The 18,218-nt window shown below is 39.6% G+C and overlaps 1 protein-coding gene across 10 annotated transcripts in view; it reads left to right on the top strand.

Annotated features, from left to right (window-relative positions):
* FHOD3 (formin homology 2 domain containing 3) overlaps window positions 1-18,218 on the top strand; it is a 409,609-nt gene that overhangs the window by 195,058 nt on the left and 196,333 nt on the right. For all 10 annotated transcript variants that reach the window (XM_064443292.1, XM_064443290.1, XM_064443289.1 and 7 more), the window contains exon 5: window positions 12,917-13,022. In XM_064443292.1, the coding sequence (XP_064299362.1) occupies window positions 12,917-13,022 (106 nt within the window). The remainder of the gene's footprint in view (window positions 1-12,916; window positions 13,023-18,218) is intronic.

Below are 18,218 nucleotides of genomic sequence, written 5' to 3'. Positions count from 1 at the left end.
CTGTTTCTTAAAGTTTTGGAAAATATTTTTAAGGAATCAGTGCATTGCATTAGGTTTTCTGGAGAGCAGATCTAAAGGGTATTTTTTGAAGTGTTACGGAAAAAAGCCGGTTTTCTTTTAGGACTGTTTTCCACAATAAGTGTCATTTGGCAAATGCAGATCTCCCACTATTTTTGTTAAGGAGCCTAGATTCCCGTTTTGTGTTGTGATCAGAATATCAGGCAACACAGTCACAAAATTCTCTTGCAGAATTTTCTTCTATTGTTGAGAAATTCATTAATCACTGAACAATTGAGCTTTGTGTAAAACGTCACAAAGAACAGCTATGTAGGGGCCCTGGAAACATTAACTAGAAGGTGTTTGGATAGACACAATCTTATCAGTGAGTGAAATCAAATGTCACACACTTCAGCTGCTAAGGAGTCATCAATCATCCTTAGGAGAGCAGAAGGAGTATTCTGTGTTTGCCTCATTGATCTCAAGGAAGGAGGCTGCTTCTTCCCCTCTTGCAAGCATGACTGATGACTCCTTAGGGTTTGAAGCTGTATTAGACTTGATTTAGGGGCTGCTGTCATCACTTGTGAGGCAGGCTGCTACCTCCCCTTCAAGAGCCCTCTTGGAAGGGTTCTTGATTAAGTAATGAAAAAGAGAGAAACCTTCATTTCCTTCCCAAATCAAATTCACCATAGTTCCATGTAGCAGTTTACATTTCTGTTTAATTCTGTTTTACAAAGGGTATGTCTCATTACTTTTAGAGGTTATAAATAAGAGGTGTGACACTCTAGATGTCAAAGTCAGTTTCTTAATTTCATTGGCAAATAGAGTGTATTCTTCATGCCTAGACAATATTACAGGCTGAGATCTAAACAGATATTAATGAGACTATAAAACATCAACTACTTCCACCACAATGATAGCCTGAAAACTTGGGAAGCCACCATTATTCATTCTTTAATCTGTGTGAATCTTTGAATTGAAACAGGAAACCTCATTTTGTATGGAGCCTATCTACTTCAGCTTCCTCAAGTATGTAAAACAATGCATGATCTGTTGCTTAAGCTGCCGTGAAGAATATCCCTGGTAAGGTCTGGTTGAGGTGACTTTTCTAGGAATTTTTAATTCTGCTATTAACTGGGAGGAAAAAACCACAGTATATTGACGTATCTGCTGTCTACTCAAGGTGCAAAAGATGATGTTCTGTCCCCATCAAGTCAGTGGCATAAATTGTCTTTAGTTTCCGTGTTATTTTTACCTGGTGGTTGAGAGTATACAGGTGGGTGGGCTGTAGTAAACAGAGACAGCAGGACTTTTTTTGTTCATTTCCTGCTAAATGCTTTGTCTTTATAGGGGGAGGCAACCAAAGCTTTTGTGGCTAATAATTGTGTAGATTAATCTGATACTGAGGTGTGACTTACTTTTGCTTGCTTGCTTCTTGCACTCGCAGGCCACAAAAAGTTATCTGGGGAAAAAGATCCTGTAATTATCTGCTCCTTCATTAACTGAAATAATAAAATACTGAAAGCAGAAAGTTACTTCCAAAAGGTTCAACTTGCTGAAATAGTAGCAGAGTTGTTTTTTTTTTCTTCCATGTTCTTTCTTTCGACCTGTTTTAAGCATTGAAGTACAGTTCAGTTCCCCGTCCTGAAAGACAGAATGCATCACTTCATTGCTCTGTACAGCCCAGACAGGTAGCCCACCGTTGTCCGTGGTAGAATCTGATGGTAATTCTGGGATCTTTCTCAGTTGAACGTGGCATCATGCAACTGCAAGCTTAAGTGCAGTGAGATTACTGGAAGCATGCATTATAGTGTCACAGTAAGGTGGCTTTTACCAGCAGCTCCCTCATCTGATACAGGAATCAGGCAGGTTATGTGAAGGGAGTAACGTATGCCCAAAGTCACTGAAGAAGCAAGACACCATGTTCAGATTAAAGGGGAAACAGAAGTTTCTTGGGGAAGATGGTGGTGAAGATCAGACAGAATCACAGTAATTTGATCTTGGCATCTGAAGAAAGCAGAGTTAAAGTAAGAACATAATTGTGGCACGGGAGCAGCTTTGCTGTACAGGCTAAGCATCCTTCCCTCTCTAAATTTTAATTTGCCTTTAATCAACTTAAGAGATGAGTGAGCGGTTGGGGATCTCAGTTACATCCACTGAAGATACCTTTCTTTTCATCTTAGTAGTGCAAACTTCTATTTCCTTCCTTACATGTAAGTGGCAATATGTACCTTTTACAGTCTCATCATCTATTAGAAAAGTATAAACATGAAAGACTGTAGGCTGATTTTTCTTCTTGGTCTTCTAAGAATTTGTTGTATATATCCAAAAGGGAAAAGACCCTTTATGAAAGGAAACTCAAGATACCTTAAAGGACCAATTCTTCATTCATATATTCTTCATTCATATACAAATCAGATGCATCTCACTAAGGAAGAAAAAGTCATAAATGAATTGGAAATGGGTGGTAATAAATGACATATTGGATCTTGATAAAATAATACAAATATGAGCTGAACGTTTTCAGGTTTTAAATTAATGTTTTTTTCATGGATGCCCAGTAGGAAGGAGCAATTATTCTAAAAAGTTAAAATTTTACTAGACAAGACTAATTTTTTTAAAAAAAGGAAAATAGAAAAGAGATTGCTAAGGAAGTTTTAAACATTTAAATATTTTCATAAATGTATGCAATATTTGTTGTCTGCCTTCTGCCATACTATTTCTTCTGGTTTTGTTGGCTGGAACTTGGTGCTCTAAACATACCTTATCTGTGTCTGATAAACACTGATTTGACTCTGAGGAACATCAACAAATGTAATAAAGCCAAATTTGATTCTTATCTGTTACTTATTTTGCCGAAATTTCCTTTATATGCTGTAGGACAGCTACTGGGACAGATACATGGCTAATGCTGAATATCTTGGGTATCTGCATACCTAACACTTGAGGAATTTGACAAATTTGAGAAAGACTTTGAGAAGTCTTTGTATTACCGAAAAGTTACTTATACAAAGGTCTTTTTTCAAGGTATTAAATACTGGATATATTTTCACACATTTTAATTTGTAAAGTAATGTTAACTATTAAAACATTTATTTTTACCCCAGGTATTCTTTCAACTATCCAAAAGAAACTGCAGAAAGGCATACAATTTAAAATGTGTCCCTGTGTAAAGGAGGTGTGAAATAATAAGTGTTGCAGCTTCTCTGCTTTGCTAACGGGAAACACCAGCAAATGCCGTATTTGTTTTGCTGGTATTTTTAGCGCAATACAAAATGTGTTCTTGAGAAACAACATTATTTATATACTTTATTAATAATTTTATTCTATATATATATAATATATACAATAAAGTATAAAAACTTTATTATAGACAACATTATTATTTTCTGGACTGAGGATATTTCAAAAGGGAGACTGCAGGGTATTAATGGCTGTAAATCAAACACTTTGCTTTTGGGTGAATTTCTGTATCTCTTTATTGGTGTCAAGGTGGAAATCCATAATAAGCAATGGAGTGACCTGTATTTGAAATGTTTTCACCTTGGAAAGAAAGAAAAGTTATTTTTTAATACTTCATTAGCCGGCACGGTGTGCTTAAAAGGCTGGCAAAAAAATTTGCTGCCATTTGGTGATTGCCACTTAGGCAACTGACACATGGCAAGGATATGCAATGGAATTGATGCTTGAAGGTGAATTTTCATTGTAATCATCACTAGAACACATACTTTTGCCTTGTAGGTTACTTAAATATATTACCCCGCTGAAAGTAAAGGGGGATGGTCATTTCCATGCATGCTATTGTAAACTGTTACTCCATATAAATAGATGCAAGAATAGGAAAAAAGGGAACAGTGTTAAAATACTGATGTCTGTATGTCACGTTATGGTCATGCTTCTACCCAGATGTACATGTAATGAGTTGGGAACATGTAAAGGCTGGGAGAGAGAAGCAGATGAGTGTGGAGTCAGCATGGAGAAGTGTAGGAAAAAGCTTGGAGGGCAGAGGAGTGGAAGCTGTGGCACAGCTGGTGAGGGCAGTAAAGCGACTGAAGTGCATTTGCAATCAACACGGGTAGCAAGGTGAGGGAGCTTCCACTGAAGCACAAACTGGCTTCTTGGTCCTCATCAAACTCTTCACCACTAAAACGCTTCTGCCACTGCCTCAGTTACCTCTGGCAGCTACTGCAGTTTTTGGACATCGCAGTCCAGGACACCCTTGTTCTCAAGGTGTTCATCTTCTGGGTGTGCTGGTGGGAACATGGGGGAAGGAAGACAGCAACTGAAGTTGCCTTATCTGGGTGTCGTGGTTTAGCCCCAGTCAGCACCCAAGCACCACGCAGCCGCTCGCTCACTCCCCCCTGGTGGGACAGGGGAGAGAATAGGAAAGTAAAAGTGAGGCAACTCATGGGTTGAGATAAAGACAGTTTAATAGGTAAAGCAAAAGCTGTGCACAGAAGCAAAGCAAAACAAGGAACTCATTCACCACTTCCCATGGGCAGGCAGGTGTTCAGCCAGCTCCAGGAAAGCACGGCTCCAACATAACAGTTACTTGGGAAGACAAACGCCATCACTCCAAACGCCCCCCCCCCCCCCCCCCCCTTCTTCCTTCTTCCCCCAGCTTTATATACTGAGCATGACGTCATATGATATGGAATATCCCTTTGGTCAGTTTGGGTCAGCTGTCCTGGCTGTGCCCCCTCCCGGCTTCTTGTGCACCCGGCAGAGCCTGGGGAGCTGAAAAAGTCCTTGACCAGTGTAAGCGCTACTTAGCAACGACTAAAACATCTCCACATTATCACCACTGTTTCCAGCAAAAATCCAAAACATAGTCTCATACTGGCTACTACGAAGAAATTTAACTCTACCCCAGCTGAAACCAGGACACTGGGGTAGTTTCTGAGTTGCCAGGTATCAGGGAGTGAAAATACTTGTCTCAGAGAGATGGACCCTTTGTGACAGCAGAAGACTTTTCTCTGCTACCCCTGAGAGCTGTGTTGGTTCACCTTCTAAAAGTAGTGTCCTGACTCAAAGCAGAGCAGCGGTTTCAGGGATTAATGCAAGACTTGCCTGCTTAACCACCGGCTTATCTGGTCCATACATAAAATTGGTTTTTTTAGCGGCTTAAGTAATTTAGGTTGAAATAGCAATACAGTCTTGAGGGACTCATAGGACTTAAGTTTATGTATGTATGTGTATATATGTGTGTTTGGAATTATTTCTTTCCAGTTTTGTTTGCAATAGATGACTTGGCTTTTAAAATGGACTGAAATAAACAGTGACAATTGAATTAGGTAGTATCAGGCACTTCTGGATTGCCAATCCAGTACTTTAATTATATCAATAATTTTGGAGTCCAAGGAAGAGAACTGTAGTTTGAAGTGTGGGAAAGTAACTATAAATTATGTCTTGGCAGTCCATGTTCCTTCAATCACTTGTTGACTATGTTTACTCAGTTTTCAAGCCAAAATGAGCTTTTCAAACTGCAAACATTGCAGGCCAATCTTGATCTATAAAATGCAACCTGTTGCTTAGCCAGTAAAAAAGCTGGACTTCAGAAATGGTCTGGGATTTCTTTTTCTAATAGAGCACGGCATAACTCATATTACTACATTACTGTAGTCTTGTCAGTGGGAGCAGTTATTTTGCTGGGAACTTTAGCAGATGTGATGCACGCTGAAGGCAGGTACAATCGTTAAAAATATTATTGTGGAGACTTTATTGTGGTATATTTCTAATGCAGACTCTGGGGTTGCAGAGCTAGGCAGCTGAAAGGAGGGCTGAGAAGAACTGGCTGTTAATTTCCCCTTGTTACCAGGGCAGAACGTCATATAAGCGTTGGAAATCCTATGGGAAGCCTGTGGACCTGAAGGCTTTCAGGTAATGGAAGTACATTCTGGTCATAGCCCTGCACTGCTACATTTCTACTGCTGCCCAGGGCAGACAGGTTAGGAGCAAGATGTGGGCTTGTTCTGGGTTTCTTTTGTATACATGAGGGTTTGCCAAGCTGGAGGAATGCTTAGGAAAGAAGACCAGTAGATTTCTAATCTCCTTGAGGTATTAGGAGTAGGAAGGATGGAATACATGGGGACGTACCCATCATTGATGCTATTTATTGCTAACACAAACCCCGATTTTATCACTCTACCTTTATTCGCTTAGTAACAGAAGAGGCTTTTCAAGTATATTGGGCAATAGCCCTGCATTTTACTTTCTCGTGGTGGAGCGCCAGATGTATTGTCATTTGAGATTTATACCAGCAAAAGCCTGCAGTCGTGCATGGTTTGCTCTTTGACCTGCCTCCTCCTTCCTCCCTTTCCTCACCAGTCAGCTGCTGTCCCTCTGCCGCTAATTTACATCCCCAAATGAATGAAGGCTAATCCCTAACCCTTAATCCTCCTAAAACCAGCTGAACTTTGTGATCCTATCTTGACTTTGCAGGAGATTTAAAAAAAAAGAAAGGGTGAAAAAATATCTTTTCAGATTTAAAAAGTTCATTTATATTTTGGGGGGGACTTTCTGCAAGTGTGCTGGCATTTCAGTGTTCCATATATTTTTCCATGTTACTTTATTTTTTTTCATATTGAGGGTAATCATCTGGGGTTTCTTTTTCAGTTCCGCCTCCTTGCTGTGCAGCACATACTCCTGGCAGGGTCATCTGAGGAAGAGGGGTTTCCAAGGAGACCTGACTCCAATGTTTTGATGTAGAGTAGGGACAGCATACTTTCCCAGCATACTATTTGATGGATGAATATAGCAATGAATAGAGATTTCCTTAACTCCCCCTCCTAAAAAGTAGTAGTGTTTATTTCTGGGGCCAGGCTAGATTTCAGGCAGCAGAGGAGGGTATTCCTCCTCTTTGAATCCAGTAGAGTTTACATTTTCTCTCTTATGCTACATTGCACAGTGAATTGGCAATATTCATCTTGTCGTTTGCCTAGGTGAATTATCACAACATTAAAACATGAATACAGTGTATCTTTGTGAAGTTACCGTTTTTGGTGTACAGACAAATCAGAGCTGTCCTGAGAATTAGAGTTTAAATCTCTCTTAAGAGGGCTGTTGTAGAGTGACAAAGCAGAGAGGGAAGCTCTTCCTCAACCAGAGGGTGAAGTGCATTCGCTGCTGGCGCTCAGTGTGAGTGCAGGTCCCTCCTGTATGCCAGTAGGCAAAGCTTAGCAAGAATTGTTGTGGCTGTGACTGGTACCCCGGCTACCTGTGCTGCTCGCGCTTCTAGGCTGGATTATTGCAACTTTTGCATTTTGGAAGGTTTGGTCAGTACAGAATGTGATTGCTGGCTCACTCAGTAACGAGTCATGTGGAGAGCACAGGCTGGGGACCCCACGGTTCCTTATTTAAAGAAATGAACATTATAAAATGTGTAATGTTTAACTTTGTAACAGAAAAAGGAGAGGATTGTACAGCATAGGATTAAATTTGGAAATGCTCAAGCAACCAGAAACAATGGGATAGTTTATGAAAGGAAGGAAAAAAACAAAAATTAGTTTGTCCTTGGTGGAAATCTTACAGACGAGCATCTTGTTCTGATTTCTTGGAAAGACAGTGCTCTGCACAGCTGTTAGCCACGTAAGAGAGAAATATGTATGTCCATATCCAAATGTGAATATTCAGTTACTGATCCAGTTTCCCCAAATACTTGGAATCGAGCTTTCACCAGTGCTTGTTAGTTAAAAAAAAACACAAACAAAAACCCCAAACTAAAAAATCTTGCCCCTGAGAAACTGTGTTCCAAAACCTTGATTCTTATTAGAAAGCAAAGCAACTTTCTTGTGGCATTAAAATAATGCTTTGGGTAAAAGTTTTCAAACATATGGCCCACAGAAATAGGCTTCAGAAAGATTTATCTTTAATGGTATGTAAACAATTTGTCTTTGCACGTGGAAGCTGCGCATAAGATAAGATGCATTCTCGCGAAGTGCCATTCCTTGGAAAAATGTCTTCAGTCTCCACCTTCAAACTGCATTAGAGAATACATCAAATGCTACAGAGACAGAGTGGGTGGGAAAGAAGGGAACCTACATTTCTTACTCTGCTAATGGCACATGAGCGTACTGTATAGATTGCTTGATCACAAGTTTGTGGCGTCTTTTCATAGCTAGGCTTAGTTATGCAGGTGAAAGTATGATTTCTGCATTTTGTCAAGCACATAAGCTAGCTTTAAACTCACCAATTTGAAAATAGTTATTATATTTTTCATTACACATTGGGCAAAAATAGAGCTCTATTACAAAGCGACGTACGCTGTCTTGTTTTTCCTTCCGAGACGGCTGAAGAAAGGAAGAGACAATCTCTTCCAAATCTGTGAATGAATGCATGAAATATAGTTACCTGACGAGGCCACTGGTATCCTTTCATAAAGACTTTAAGTAGCCAGCCTTTGTGTCACTGCACAATCTTTATGGTTGCAGGAGCTTAGCAGGAAGCTTAGAGAGCTTTGCCTGTTTTGCTGCTTTTCTCATCAGTGCTTTAATGCCTGATGATTAAGGGGTCATAAATCTTTGCAATATTAGCTGAGGAGTCCATTTCCATAGCAAATGACAACCTTTCCCTGCCTCCTTTTAACTGTTATCACACAAATGCGGCAGCTACTTGTACATATCATTGTCACACACACCACATATTCCATACAATGAATGCTCTTTTCCTGGAAACCTGAACCTCTTACCACTGCTAGAGAGTAGCCTTTACTCTTGAGGTCACCTAACTTGGCAAGTCAGTGAGTTAATGGGTCTGAAAAGATTATCCTAGACCAAAATTGATGTAAACATTCTCCTTTCAATGTAGAACGTATGGGCTTGGATGCCTTTCATCTTTCTTTGCACATTCCAGATGTTTGCTTCTTTCCTCTCATCGTGTATGTATGATGGGATAGATAATGTCCTGAGTTCAGATTTATGTCTAGAGTGTGATGTGTTTGTACTCTGCTTCATTACACCTTCTTTTTCCCTTTTATTTAGGAAAGGAGAAGTACCTTAAAAGCCTTTTTTAATTCAGGTTTGATTTGTTTATTTGGTGCTTTCCAAAAGCAGTCTGGTTGGAGTCCCTCATCCCCTTCATTTCCTCTGCTTTGCCCTGCAATATATCTCCTTTCAGTCAAGGATGACTGTATGCTGTAGTGGTTTACTCCTTTGGATGCTTTGAAAAAGTTCCAGAAGGCAGATCTCACAATTTGCTTTGCGAAGGTCCTTGGTTTTGGGTGGTTTTTTTTTTTGTTGGGTTTGTTTGTTTGTTTGTGTTTTGTTTGTTTTTTAAAAAAAAAGTCACCAACATAAAACAGATCTTTAGCATTAGGTGTTTTGAGAATTAAATGCTAATTTTTCCCCAGGTGATGCTCTGATATGCATTCACGTCTTAAAGTTATAATGGGTATTTTAGTTTTCAGCTTTCATCTGTCACTGAACGTCAGCAGCCCTTAATGGCTATGTACTGTTAAAAAGTTTCTTTTGTTTTTGGATTCTACCTGAAGGTCTCTAAAGCTGAACTACTGTTAACTTCTCTAGCATAGGGACATTTTTTTTTGTTTGTTTTATCCAAATGTCTTCTATTTTTCCCAAACAGGCATGTTAGGTCTATTAACAAACGTCAAAATCCACAGACCACAGTTATTCCTCCTTTTTCCTGTTTTTTCAGTCTTGCTTATTTGACTGAGAGTCAATCCAGAGTAGTTGGTTTTTTTTTTTCCTCAACGCAAGGATGATGCAAACACACTTGATGCAAAACCAACATGTCTACTCAGGTATCAACAAAAGGTATTTAAAGAACAAGGAGGTGTGCTCTGAACTAGGACATCGTTACCATCAGAAAAAGTAACTGGTAGTTTATATTGTTTTATATCTTGTTTCTCATAAATTAGACAGTGGTGTTGCCCAAGAAAATATGCATCTATTTGTCATCAGATTTGAAGAAAAACTAATTTGGAGGATGCTTTCCCCACAGATTTCTTGACTCTGCACTATGTTACCGATTTCTGTTACTTTTTCTAAATTCTGTGTGCACCTGTCCCTTCTGTCCCTTGCCCTTGCTCCTACCACTGCCCACTCTGGGTTGGGAGAATTTGGCACCTTCTTTCTTTAGTAGCAGGGAGTTTTTAACCACTGACCTTGGCATACAGGATAACTTACTTCCTCGGTGTGCAAGCTCCTTGTGAATTGCCATGGTGTGTAGCCCTAGTGTACCTGAACCCTGAATATACTTTTCTTTAAGCTTAGCTGACAAATTCCAGGGATGTGTTCCTCTGTCTTGAGTTTTAGGAGAAACAAGATTCAAAATTTTCAAAGGACAAGAGATTACTCAAGTTTCTTTGAGTTAAAAACACCATATGCAAAGGGATGTATGGGAGGGAGCAGCTGCCTGGCTCTGAGGGGTGGCGTCGGAGGAGACTCCTCTGGGGTCTCCGGGTATGGTTCTGCCTCCCTGCTCTGTTGGAGGTGGCTCTCCACCAAACAAGGTGAGCTTGAATGTTGCTTGCTATCCAGTGTGATTTGGATCTATGTATTGCATGCATGCATATTTATTTATGTATTTATTTGTAGTTGCTTGATTTTAAATCAAGTACCCCAAATTTGAGGGGAATGAACCTGAGATATAGCTTTGACCATCAGAAAGCATTTCTTCTTGTGTCCTTTTCTGATTTTTCCAGGACTCCATTTGTTGTAAAATGTTGTTCTGGAAGTTCACCTTGTGAATTTTGGTACCACTTGCTGTGCAAATTAACTTGAGATAAACTCCTTCCAAATTAAGAGTTCGGTCCTCTAAGTGATGGCATTTGGGAAGGACTTTGCCAGAGGTCACTGTTCAGGATGGGACAGGCAGAGGTCCACGTGTCCTGGCTGACTGTGCCCCTTCCCAGGCCCCTGTCCTGTGCATCGGGCTATGCCCTTTAGGTCAGTGGCTTGGCCAAAGGTGCAGCAGCCTCTCTGCCAGCCAGAGGTTCCTTGCTGTAAAAAGGTCCTTAGCTGCTCAGCGTAAACAGCCGTCTTAATTCTTCAGTTCTCTTCTGGAACCGCAAAGGGGATTCCCTGGTGGGCCGCAGTGGAGGGGGACCTGTGCATGCACCTTTAAAACACTGTTGTGTGCAACAGAGGAATTCAGGATGTAATTAGTCCATCGGTATTAACAGGTAGACTGTGTACTCTTCTTCTTCTCTACTAGTAATCCCATCGTCGTTTGAGTATGGCAAACGGATAGATAGAGGAATTTTTTTGCCTTCATAAAACAGAGTGCTTGTGTCCGTAGTGCCCAGGTCCAACATGGGAGTCTGTAAACTTCCTAGCTCTTTGAAAACATTATCAAGGCTTTTATCTATCTAAAGAAAAAAATAACACCCTCAAAAACTAAAGCATTGAGACGAAGAAATAAATTAAATTTTTAGTTCAAGTGTGCACAGCAGAGGATTTTATCTTACTATTTTTGAGTTTTACTGTATACTTTTGCAAAGATGTGGGGAATTACTGTATGCTTCCTCTTTATATACTTTTTTAAGAATAAATCACCTTTATCATGTGATAAATTTGTGTATCTATAGATGACTGTAGAATATATATTTAAATTGTTTTAACAAATTTGACCTTCTCCTGAAACATTAAACAGATTTTTCTCATAGTTTTTACATTTCTTACAAATTGCTAGATCACCTTACAATTTTAACTATCCCATCTGGTCAGCCTTTAAGAATTCTGTAACTTAGTTCTGGTGGAAGAAGGAAATTCATAAGAAATAGTCTGTCAGGCTGAAAGAACTTTGCAATAAGTGAATTGCCACACTAAAAGGGACTTGATTATTTTATTTCCCTTGCCAGTTTTCTCTGTGTATGTGGTGAATTCAGAAATCGCTCTCAACAAAACTATCTGCTGTCTGGATCTTGGCTTCTTGGGGCTGTGTTGTTGGAAAGCTCAAATTTCTGTCTAATACACTGTTGTGTATGAAAACATATGTTAAAAATAATGAAAAGAAGGGACTCTGCAACTCTGATGATTTTGTCCACAGAGTACTTTTCTTCCATTAATATTTTAAATGGGGTTTGTGCCTAATTTTTATGGCTCATTCGTTAAGTGCTGCTTAATCAACTTTTTAGTAGCCTTTTGTGAGCCTATGTGAGCCTTCTGTAAGAGGAGACGGCAAGCTTTAGATGTGGTGCTAAATAGTCCCTTGGCATAGTATTATGCATGTAGCGCCCAGCAAAGCCCTCCTGTCCCTGGTGTGTGATGTGGGTTCATTCTGCTGCCCTGAGTAAAGGACTAGTGGTTAAAAAAAAAGTGAGTCGCTTTACCAAGTTTAACTCCCATCAAATACGAAGGAGTATTTTCTCTTACATTCACTGTGTTTGCCATCATGATGTGGGAATATTATCTGCTAGTGTCCTTATATTCAGCACTATACTTTCCCGTTCTAAATAAAATGAATTACCCTTAAGTTAAGATAAAGAATATAATATTACTTTGCAGTAAACAACAATCTAAAAAGTTTTGTTGTATGCACTTCAAATACTGAAACTGGAATTAGGCTAAGGCATATAGATGGCCTTCTGTTGATACTGACACTTTAAGGCTTTAAGGATGTCTGTTTGTGTGATATGATTAGATTTTAATATCAGGTAGAATGTCTGCAAGCCCTTAATGGGGGAAAAAAAAAGTAATGTTTTATGGATATTAATCTTCTGTAGTTGACTTAAAGGTAAAAGCTTGACTTTTTTTTGCTTTGCATCAATATATTTAATTCTGATTTCAAAATTCAGACTTCTGCTTCTGGTCTTCTGTATAACAACTTTTGCATAAATTTGCTTACGTAATCTGAAACATAAAGTCAATGTTTCAGGTATGCATTTGGTTTTACATTATGATACATCCTCTTTCTTTGTCTTTCAAAATTCTAACACAGCTTTTCCTTTCTCCCATGGCAGGATGACAAGGACTTGGTTCATGAGTTTGTGGTCGCTGAAGGTCTGACTTGCTTAATCAAAGTGGGAGCAGAGGCTGACCAGAATTATCAGAACTACATCCTGAGAGGTAAAGGAAATGCATCCAAAAGTTGTTTCTATTGCTCTGCAGCTCTCACAGATCTGCAGCAACTTGCTGTGTTAAGTGTCTTGGAACATGTTTCTCAGTTTGGTCCCAATTCTTGCATGTTATGCAGGAAAATTAAGGGGGGTATTAATACTCACCGCTGGGCAGGATGAGTTAGAAAATTCACATATTGATAGTCTCTCCATTGTCTAGCTTTTCATGTAGATTATACTGAAAATCTGTAATTCTAAGAAAAAAAAGGCATTTTAAAGCTTTCACCAGAAATTTATAAATATCAAAGGGCACGGAGCAAAAAAAGTTCTTAGAGTGGGATTAGTAGCTATGGAATAAACAGTGAGATGGTCATACCTTTAGGTCAGTTGGCTGGAAACAATTTTTAGCTATCTGATATTTTGGAGTTAAACAGGTAAACAGAGGTTTAAATTTTGTTCTTTGCACTTAAAAGGTTGCTGGCAAAGGCAGGGTTTTAAGAGTGATGCGGAAAAGGTGCGTTACTGGATTAGAAAGCTGATGTACTGTGTTGTGGCCCAAATGAATGCATGCAATCTTCATCTAACCAGAAGGCCCAGGCTGCAAATCGGGAGTATTTTGAGAGGCTATGAGCAAGGGGAGAACAGTCACACCAAGGGATCTTTGCTGCTGGATGGTCTCACAGTAAATAGAGAGCGCTAATGAATGCATAGTTGTGGTGGATTGCTCATTTGAATTTTCTTAGACTGACGTATATAGCTGTCTTCAAAAATGTCACTTTGGTGTATTTAGCAGCCAAAACTCAAACTGCAAATTGAGGAGTAAAACAAATACAAAAATAAGAAGGATTTTCTAAGAACCAGAAATGCTAAGTTATGGAAAGCAAGGATGCAAATATTAAGTGCGGCTTCGTATGAAGAACTTGAAGATTAAACTGTATAAAAATATCAGCTTTTGGGGGTGTATAAGAAACCAAACCAGTACCACAAATTATGTTCTATGTCAGTGGTTGTACAATATAAATGTACTTGAATAGTAGCTTGTATATACTCAAAAGTGAAAGACACTTAACCACAATGAAACAAGGCAAGGACACAGAAACATGTGAAAGAAAAGAGATTTTCTTTACAGCTGAAAGAAGTTTCTGAAAGCAAACTGGCCAGAGATGCTCTCAGAAAATTCAGACTAAAAGCAAAATAAAGGTGCTGTATAGACAGTCTGGCCTTCAGTCTAGGGGCTTACTTCCTTATCAGCTCGGCATTCAGCTAGCATGGCTGGATGATGCCTTTGCCATTCAGCTGGGTTTTGCAGCCAACTATTGAAAATTCAAAATAAGGAGGCCTGATAGGTGTTTGTACTACCTGAGTGTGCAAGTGGCCTCATAATCCATACACTGGATAGCCCTGCAGCTCTTCTGCACCAGTGTCAGGTAAGGTCCAGGCCACTGAGCCTCATAGTTGACAGAATGATCTGCTGATACCAGGGAAGCCGGTCACATCCGCGTGATCTCACCACACTATTGCACGTGCCTTCATCTTACTGAGATCTCATTTGACATCATACAGGTATGGATTGAGAAGAATTAAAACCTGTTTCCACATTGATTGCTTTTTTCTTGTTACTAGTACATACCCTGAAGCATCCAGCATTCATGGAGATCACAGTGGTCTCTTTCTTGGTGTGGCTTTTCTAGTTGTGCTGTGTTTAAGAGCTTGGTGTCCATGGTTGGAAGTTAGAGATGTTCCACTGAATTCAGTGAATGATAAAACAGAGCCTTAGTGCCAATGTCCACGGCATCATAATAAGGAAACGGCAAATTCATCTTGTTGCATTTATTAACATGTGGTCACAGCTCGTTCAAAATAAATATAAAACAAAAAAACCACCACCACCAACAACAGCAAAAACTAACTGTATGGAAGTAAGCCATAGAGCTAAAAGCTTTATTTAAAGAAGATGCTTTTAGGGATTTTAGAGTGTCTTCTGAAATCAGGTCTTTTTTCCCACTATTTTTCTGGTGTGAGAAGCTGAAGTTTCTCTCTGGGTAGTGTATCCTAGCATCTAGTACAATAATATGATTTTTCTGTGTGATGTGGTTTTTATTTCAGAAATCTGTCTTGATTGTCTTTCAGGAAGTTCAAAGCTTGTTCCAACTCCAAGATTATGTCAGCTGGTTTGCAGTTCCAGGAGCCAGCACGTACTTTCTGAATAGATCTGCATGTGCAATGAGATAAAGATAGGTTTGGAAGTACACTGTAGCCAGACAAATCTTGTCCAAATACATTGAGGAGGGTGCTGAAAAGAAACATTAAATATGTCATGTAAGAGTGTTTTTCTGCTATATTTTTTTTGGACGACCATAGCGATTGGTTGCATGTTTTTGTGACAGTTGTGTGTATTATTGCAGTGCTGCATTTTACTAAACTCAGAGTACTGGTGAATAGGTTAATAAACTTCACTGAAGATATATCACAGTTAGCACCGAGGTGGTCCCATAAGCTTTAAACTCAGTGTTAAGTTATGGAGATTATAAAAAAAAAAAAAAAAGTTGTCATTGTCTAGAATTTTTGTGCCTCAGTGCTGTGGTGTCCTTGTCCTGCAGATCCTTTTGGAGTGAAATATAGCCTCTGCGTTTTCACTGCATTTAACATGAATCATAAAGGAATGTGATTTCTCCTTAGTTCCACGTTCTGGCTGAATTTCTCCAGCACCTTTGGTGTAATTCACTGTTTTCCTCTGGTGATCCTAACCCAGCTTGCAGGGCTTGTGGCAGTAAATGGCAGCCTTAGGCGCAGCATTGCCTCCTCCACCCCCAGGGCTCGCCCGCACAGGGCTGCCCATCTTGACTGAGTGGTTTCTGAGTGTTTCCTGTGAACTTGTTTGCCTGCACTCTTCAAGAAATAGCTTTGGACCTAGGAGGGAAAATAGGTTGGAAATATATGTATGTGTAAGGGGTGTAGGTGGTTGAGTGAGTTCCCAGGTACCAGTTATTTCTTGAGGACGTTGCTTTCCTTTTTCGAAAGCTCTGCATTGTTTCACTCTGATGTTTCCTGGTTGTGAATTTCTGCTTAGTGGTTTTGACTTGGTTCAAGCCAGACCGAGCTGCCAAAAAAATGACTAAATATGAGTCACAAAAGTTTTAGTTACTTTAATGGGTAAGTGATGTGTGGCTTTTACATACAATACTGAGAAATCCAGACAGCTTATTGTTGAGTGCTAAGGACTGACTGTTTATTTCTGCTTGGGTCCCCTGAACTAGAGCTGTTTGACAGTACCTTTCCCAAAGTGTTCCCTTTTGTCATGGTGTAGTGTATAGGCCCTAAACCAACAGTAGCCCTGGCTTCTCTTGAGAGTTACTCTGTTGAAAGACTAGTTTAGAAAACAGCTTTTTTTTATCTCCATACTTTCTAGTTCTTCACCCTAACTTTACTCTTCAGTATTGCTTTTAATTATTATGGATATGTAAAGAAACTCTGTGTTTTGAGGGATATTTTTTTCCCCACAGAAACAGGCTTGCTTCCTTTATTTCCCTCACCCTTCCTTTTTTTCCCTTTAGTGACAAGAATGATGAACTTCACTCATAGCAATGAAGTTAAAAGTTTCTGTCCCAGTTACAAGATTGCAGCGTGGTGGGTGTTGCCTAAATATTCAAAAATAAATGGAAATGGGTGAAAGGCAGAAGAAAATGTCCACAGTTTATGAGGATTAATAGAAGTCTTACAGTAATTTTGAAGATGCTTTAGATATAATTTTGAAATCCTCTGCTCGTTGCACAGAATAAGAAAGCAACACATGAAATGCCATGACTGAGCACAGACTAATTAAATAATCAGTAGAGTTACAGCAGTCTTCATGTTTTCTGTTAATTTATCTCATGCTATTGGAAAGGTGAGAAAGAAAAGCAGTCTGTGTAACCAGGGCATAACTGTTTTAAAAATATACTGAATAAGTGAGGTACAGGGGTTCAGGGGTCCGTCTGCTGCCACCATGTTGTTTGAGGTTCTACATGGTGGGATCCTGTCCCTGTCCATCCCTCACATCCAATGAGGAGGTTGTCAAAAGGTCATCCAGCCTTTTTTGCAGAGAGTATTTGTGTACTTGGATCCCTAATTGCCTGCTTGTGGATTCAAATACGTATTTAGTGGTGTCCATAATTAGATGAAAGCTAGAGTTCACTCTTGTGGTCTGAAAGCACAAGCTAGGTGTCCAGTCCAAGCAGGAAGAGGCCGCGACCTTGCTACAGCACAAAATGTCAAAGAACTAAGGTTCAGGAAAAAAATGAGACCATCAGTCTGTGTTTATACCAGACCAGGTTTGAATCAAATTCTGCCTTTGGATGCTGGTCTCTGATTTAGAGCTAATGTGCTTTTATATGGGGGATATATGTGCGCTTATATGGGGAATAAGAATCTGGGTTTAAAGTCTAGAAGAGAGACAGGTTTTGTTTTGTTTGGTGTTCTTAGTTTTTTTGCTTTGTGTTTTCTTGTTTGGTTGGGGTTTTTTTTAAGAAGAAGAAATATAGGAAAGCAAGTGCTTGGAAGGAGGCTAAGAGTTATGATTTGAGGTAATATTTCTGCTTTAATTTACCCCTTCCCAAAAAAAACAAAACCATGATTATAATCTAAAATTAAAGATAAGGTATATCCAAAACTTCAAGAATCTATACTTCATTCAATAATCTGGACAGAAAAACTAGGTTGCAGTAGAACCAGTTTTGGTTTTTTCTATCACGGTCCCATTGAACTTCTGATAAAGTGATGAAGTCCTGTTGGTCTCTACAGACATTGGAGCAAGCACAGAAGATGGTCTTGGATGGGGATCCAACATACTCCGTACTCGTATGCTGTGTGTACAACATAAAGCTATGCTGTACATAGCTGGCAACAACAACAAATGAAAAGGAATTGCTGTAAAAGCTACTGATTGTAAAGCAGAAAGTGATGTCGCTGTTGGAGTTAGGAGACGCCGAGCTGTTTGACAGGGTGCTCGAAGATGCACAGGAGCCACCGGAGTTGGTCAGAATTGCTGAAGAATGCCCAGGCAGGGGGTCAGGTTTTCTAAAGCAGCAGTCAAATGGCTCAGTTGCAGACATGGACCAAAGCCACCAACAGTTAGACCTATTTATAAAGCCAGAGGCATCCAATCCCACCTGCACACCAACTTTAGAACTAAGGGCTGTGCTGCATATTCTGGGAAAACAGATTAAAT

This window comes from Phalacrocorax carbo, chromosome 2 (genome assembly GCF_963921805.1).
Source record: "Phalacrocorax carbo chromosome 2, bPhaCar2.1, whole genome shotgun sequence".
Lineage (NCBI taxonomy): Eukaryota > Metazoa > Chordata > Aves > Suliformes > Phalacrocoracidae > Phalacrocorax > Phalacrocorax carbo.
This window is presented reverse-complemented; position numbering and strand designations above follow the sequence as displayed.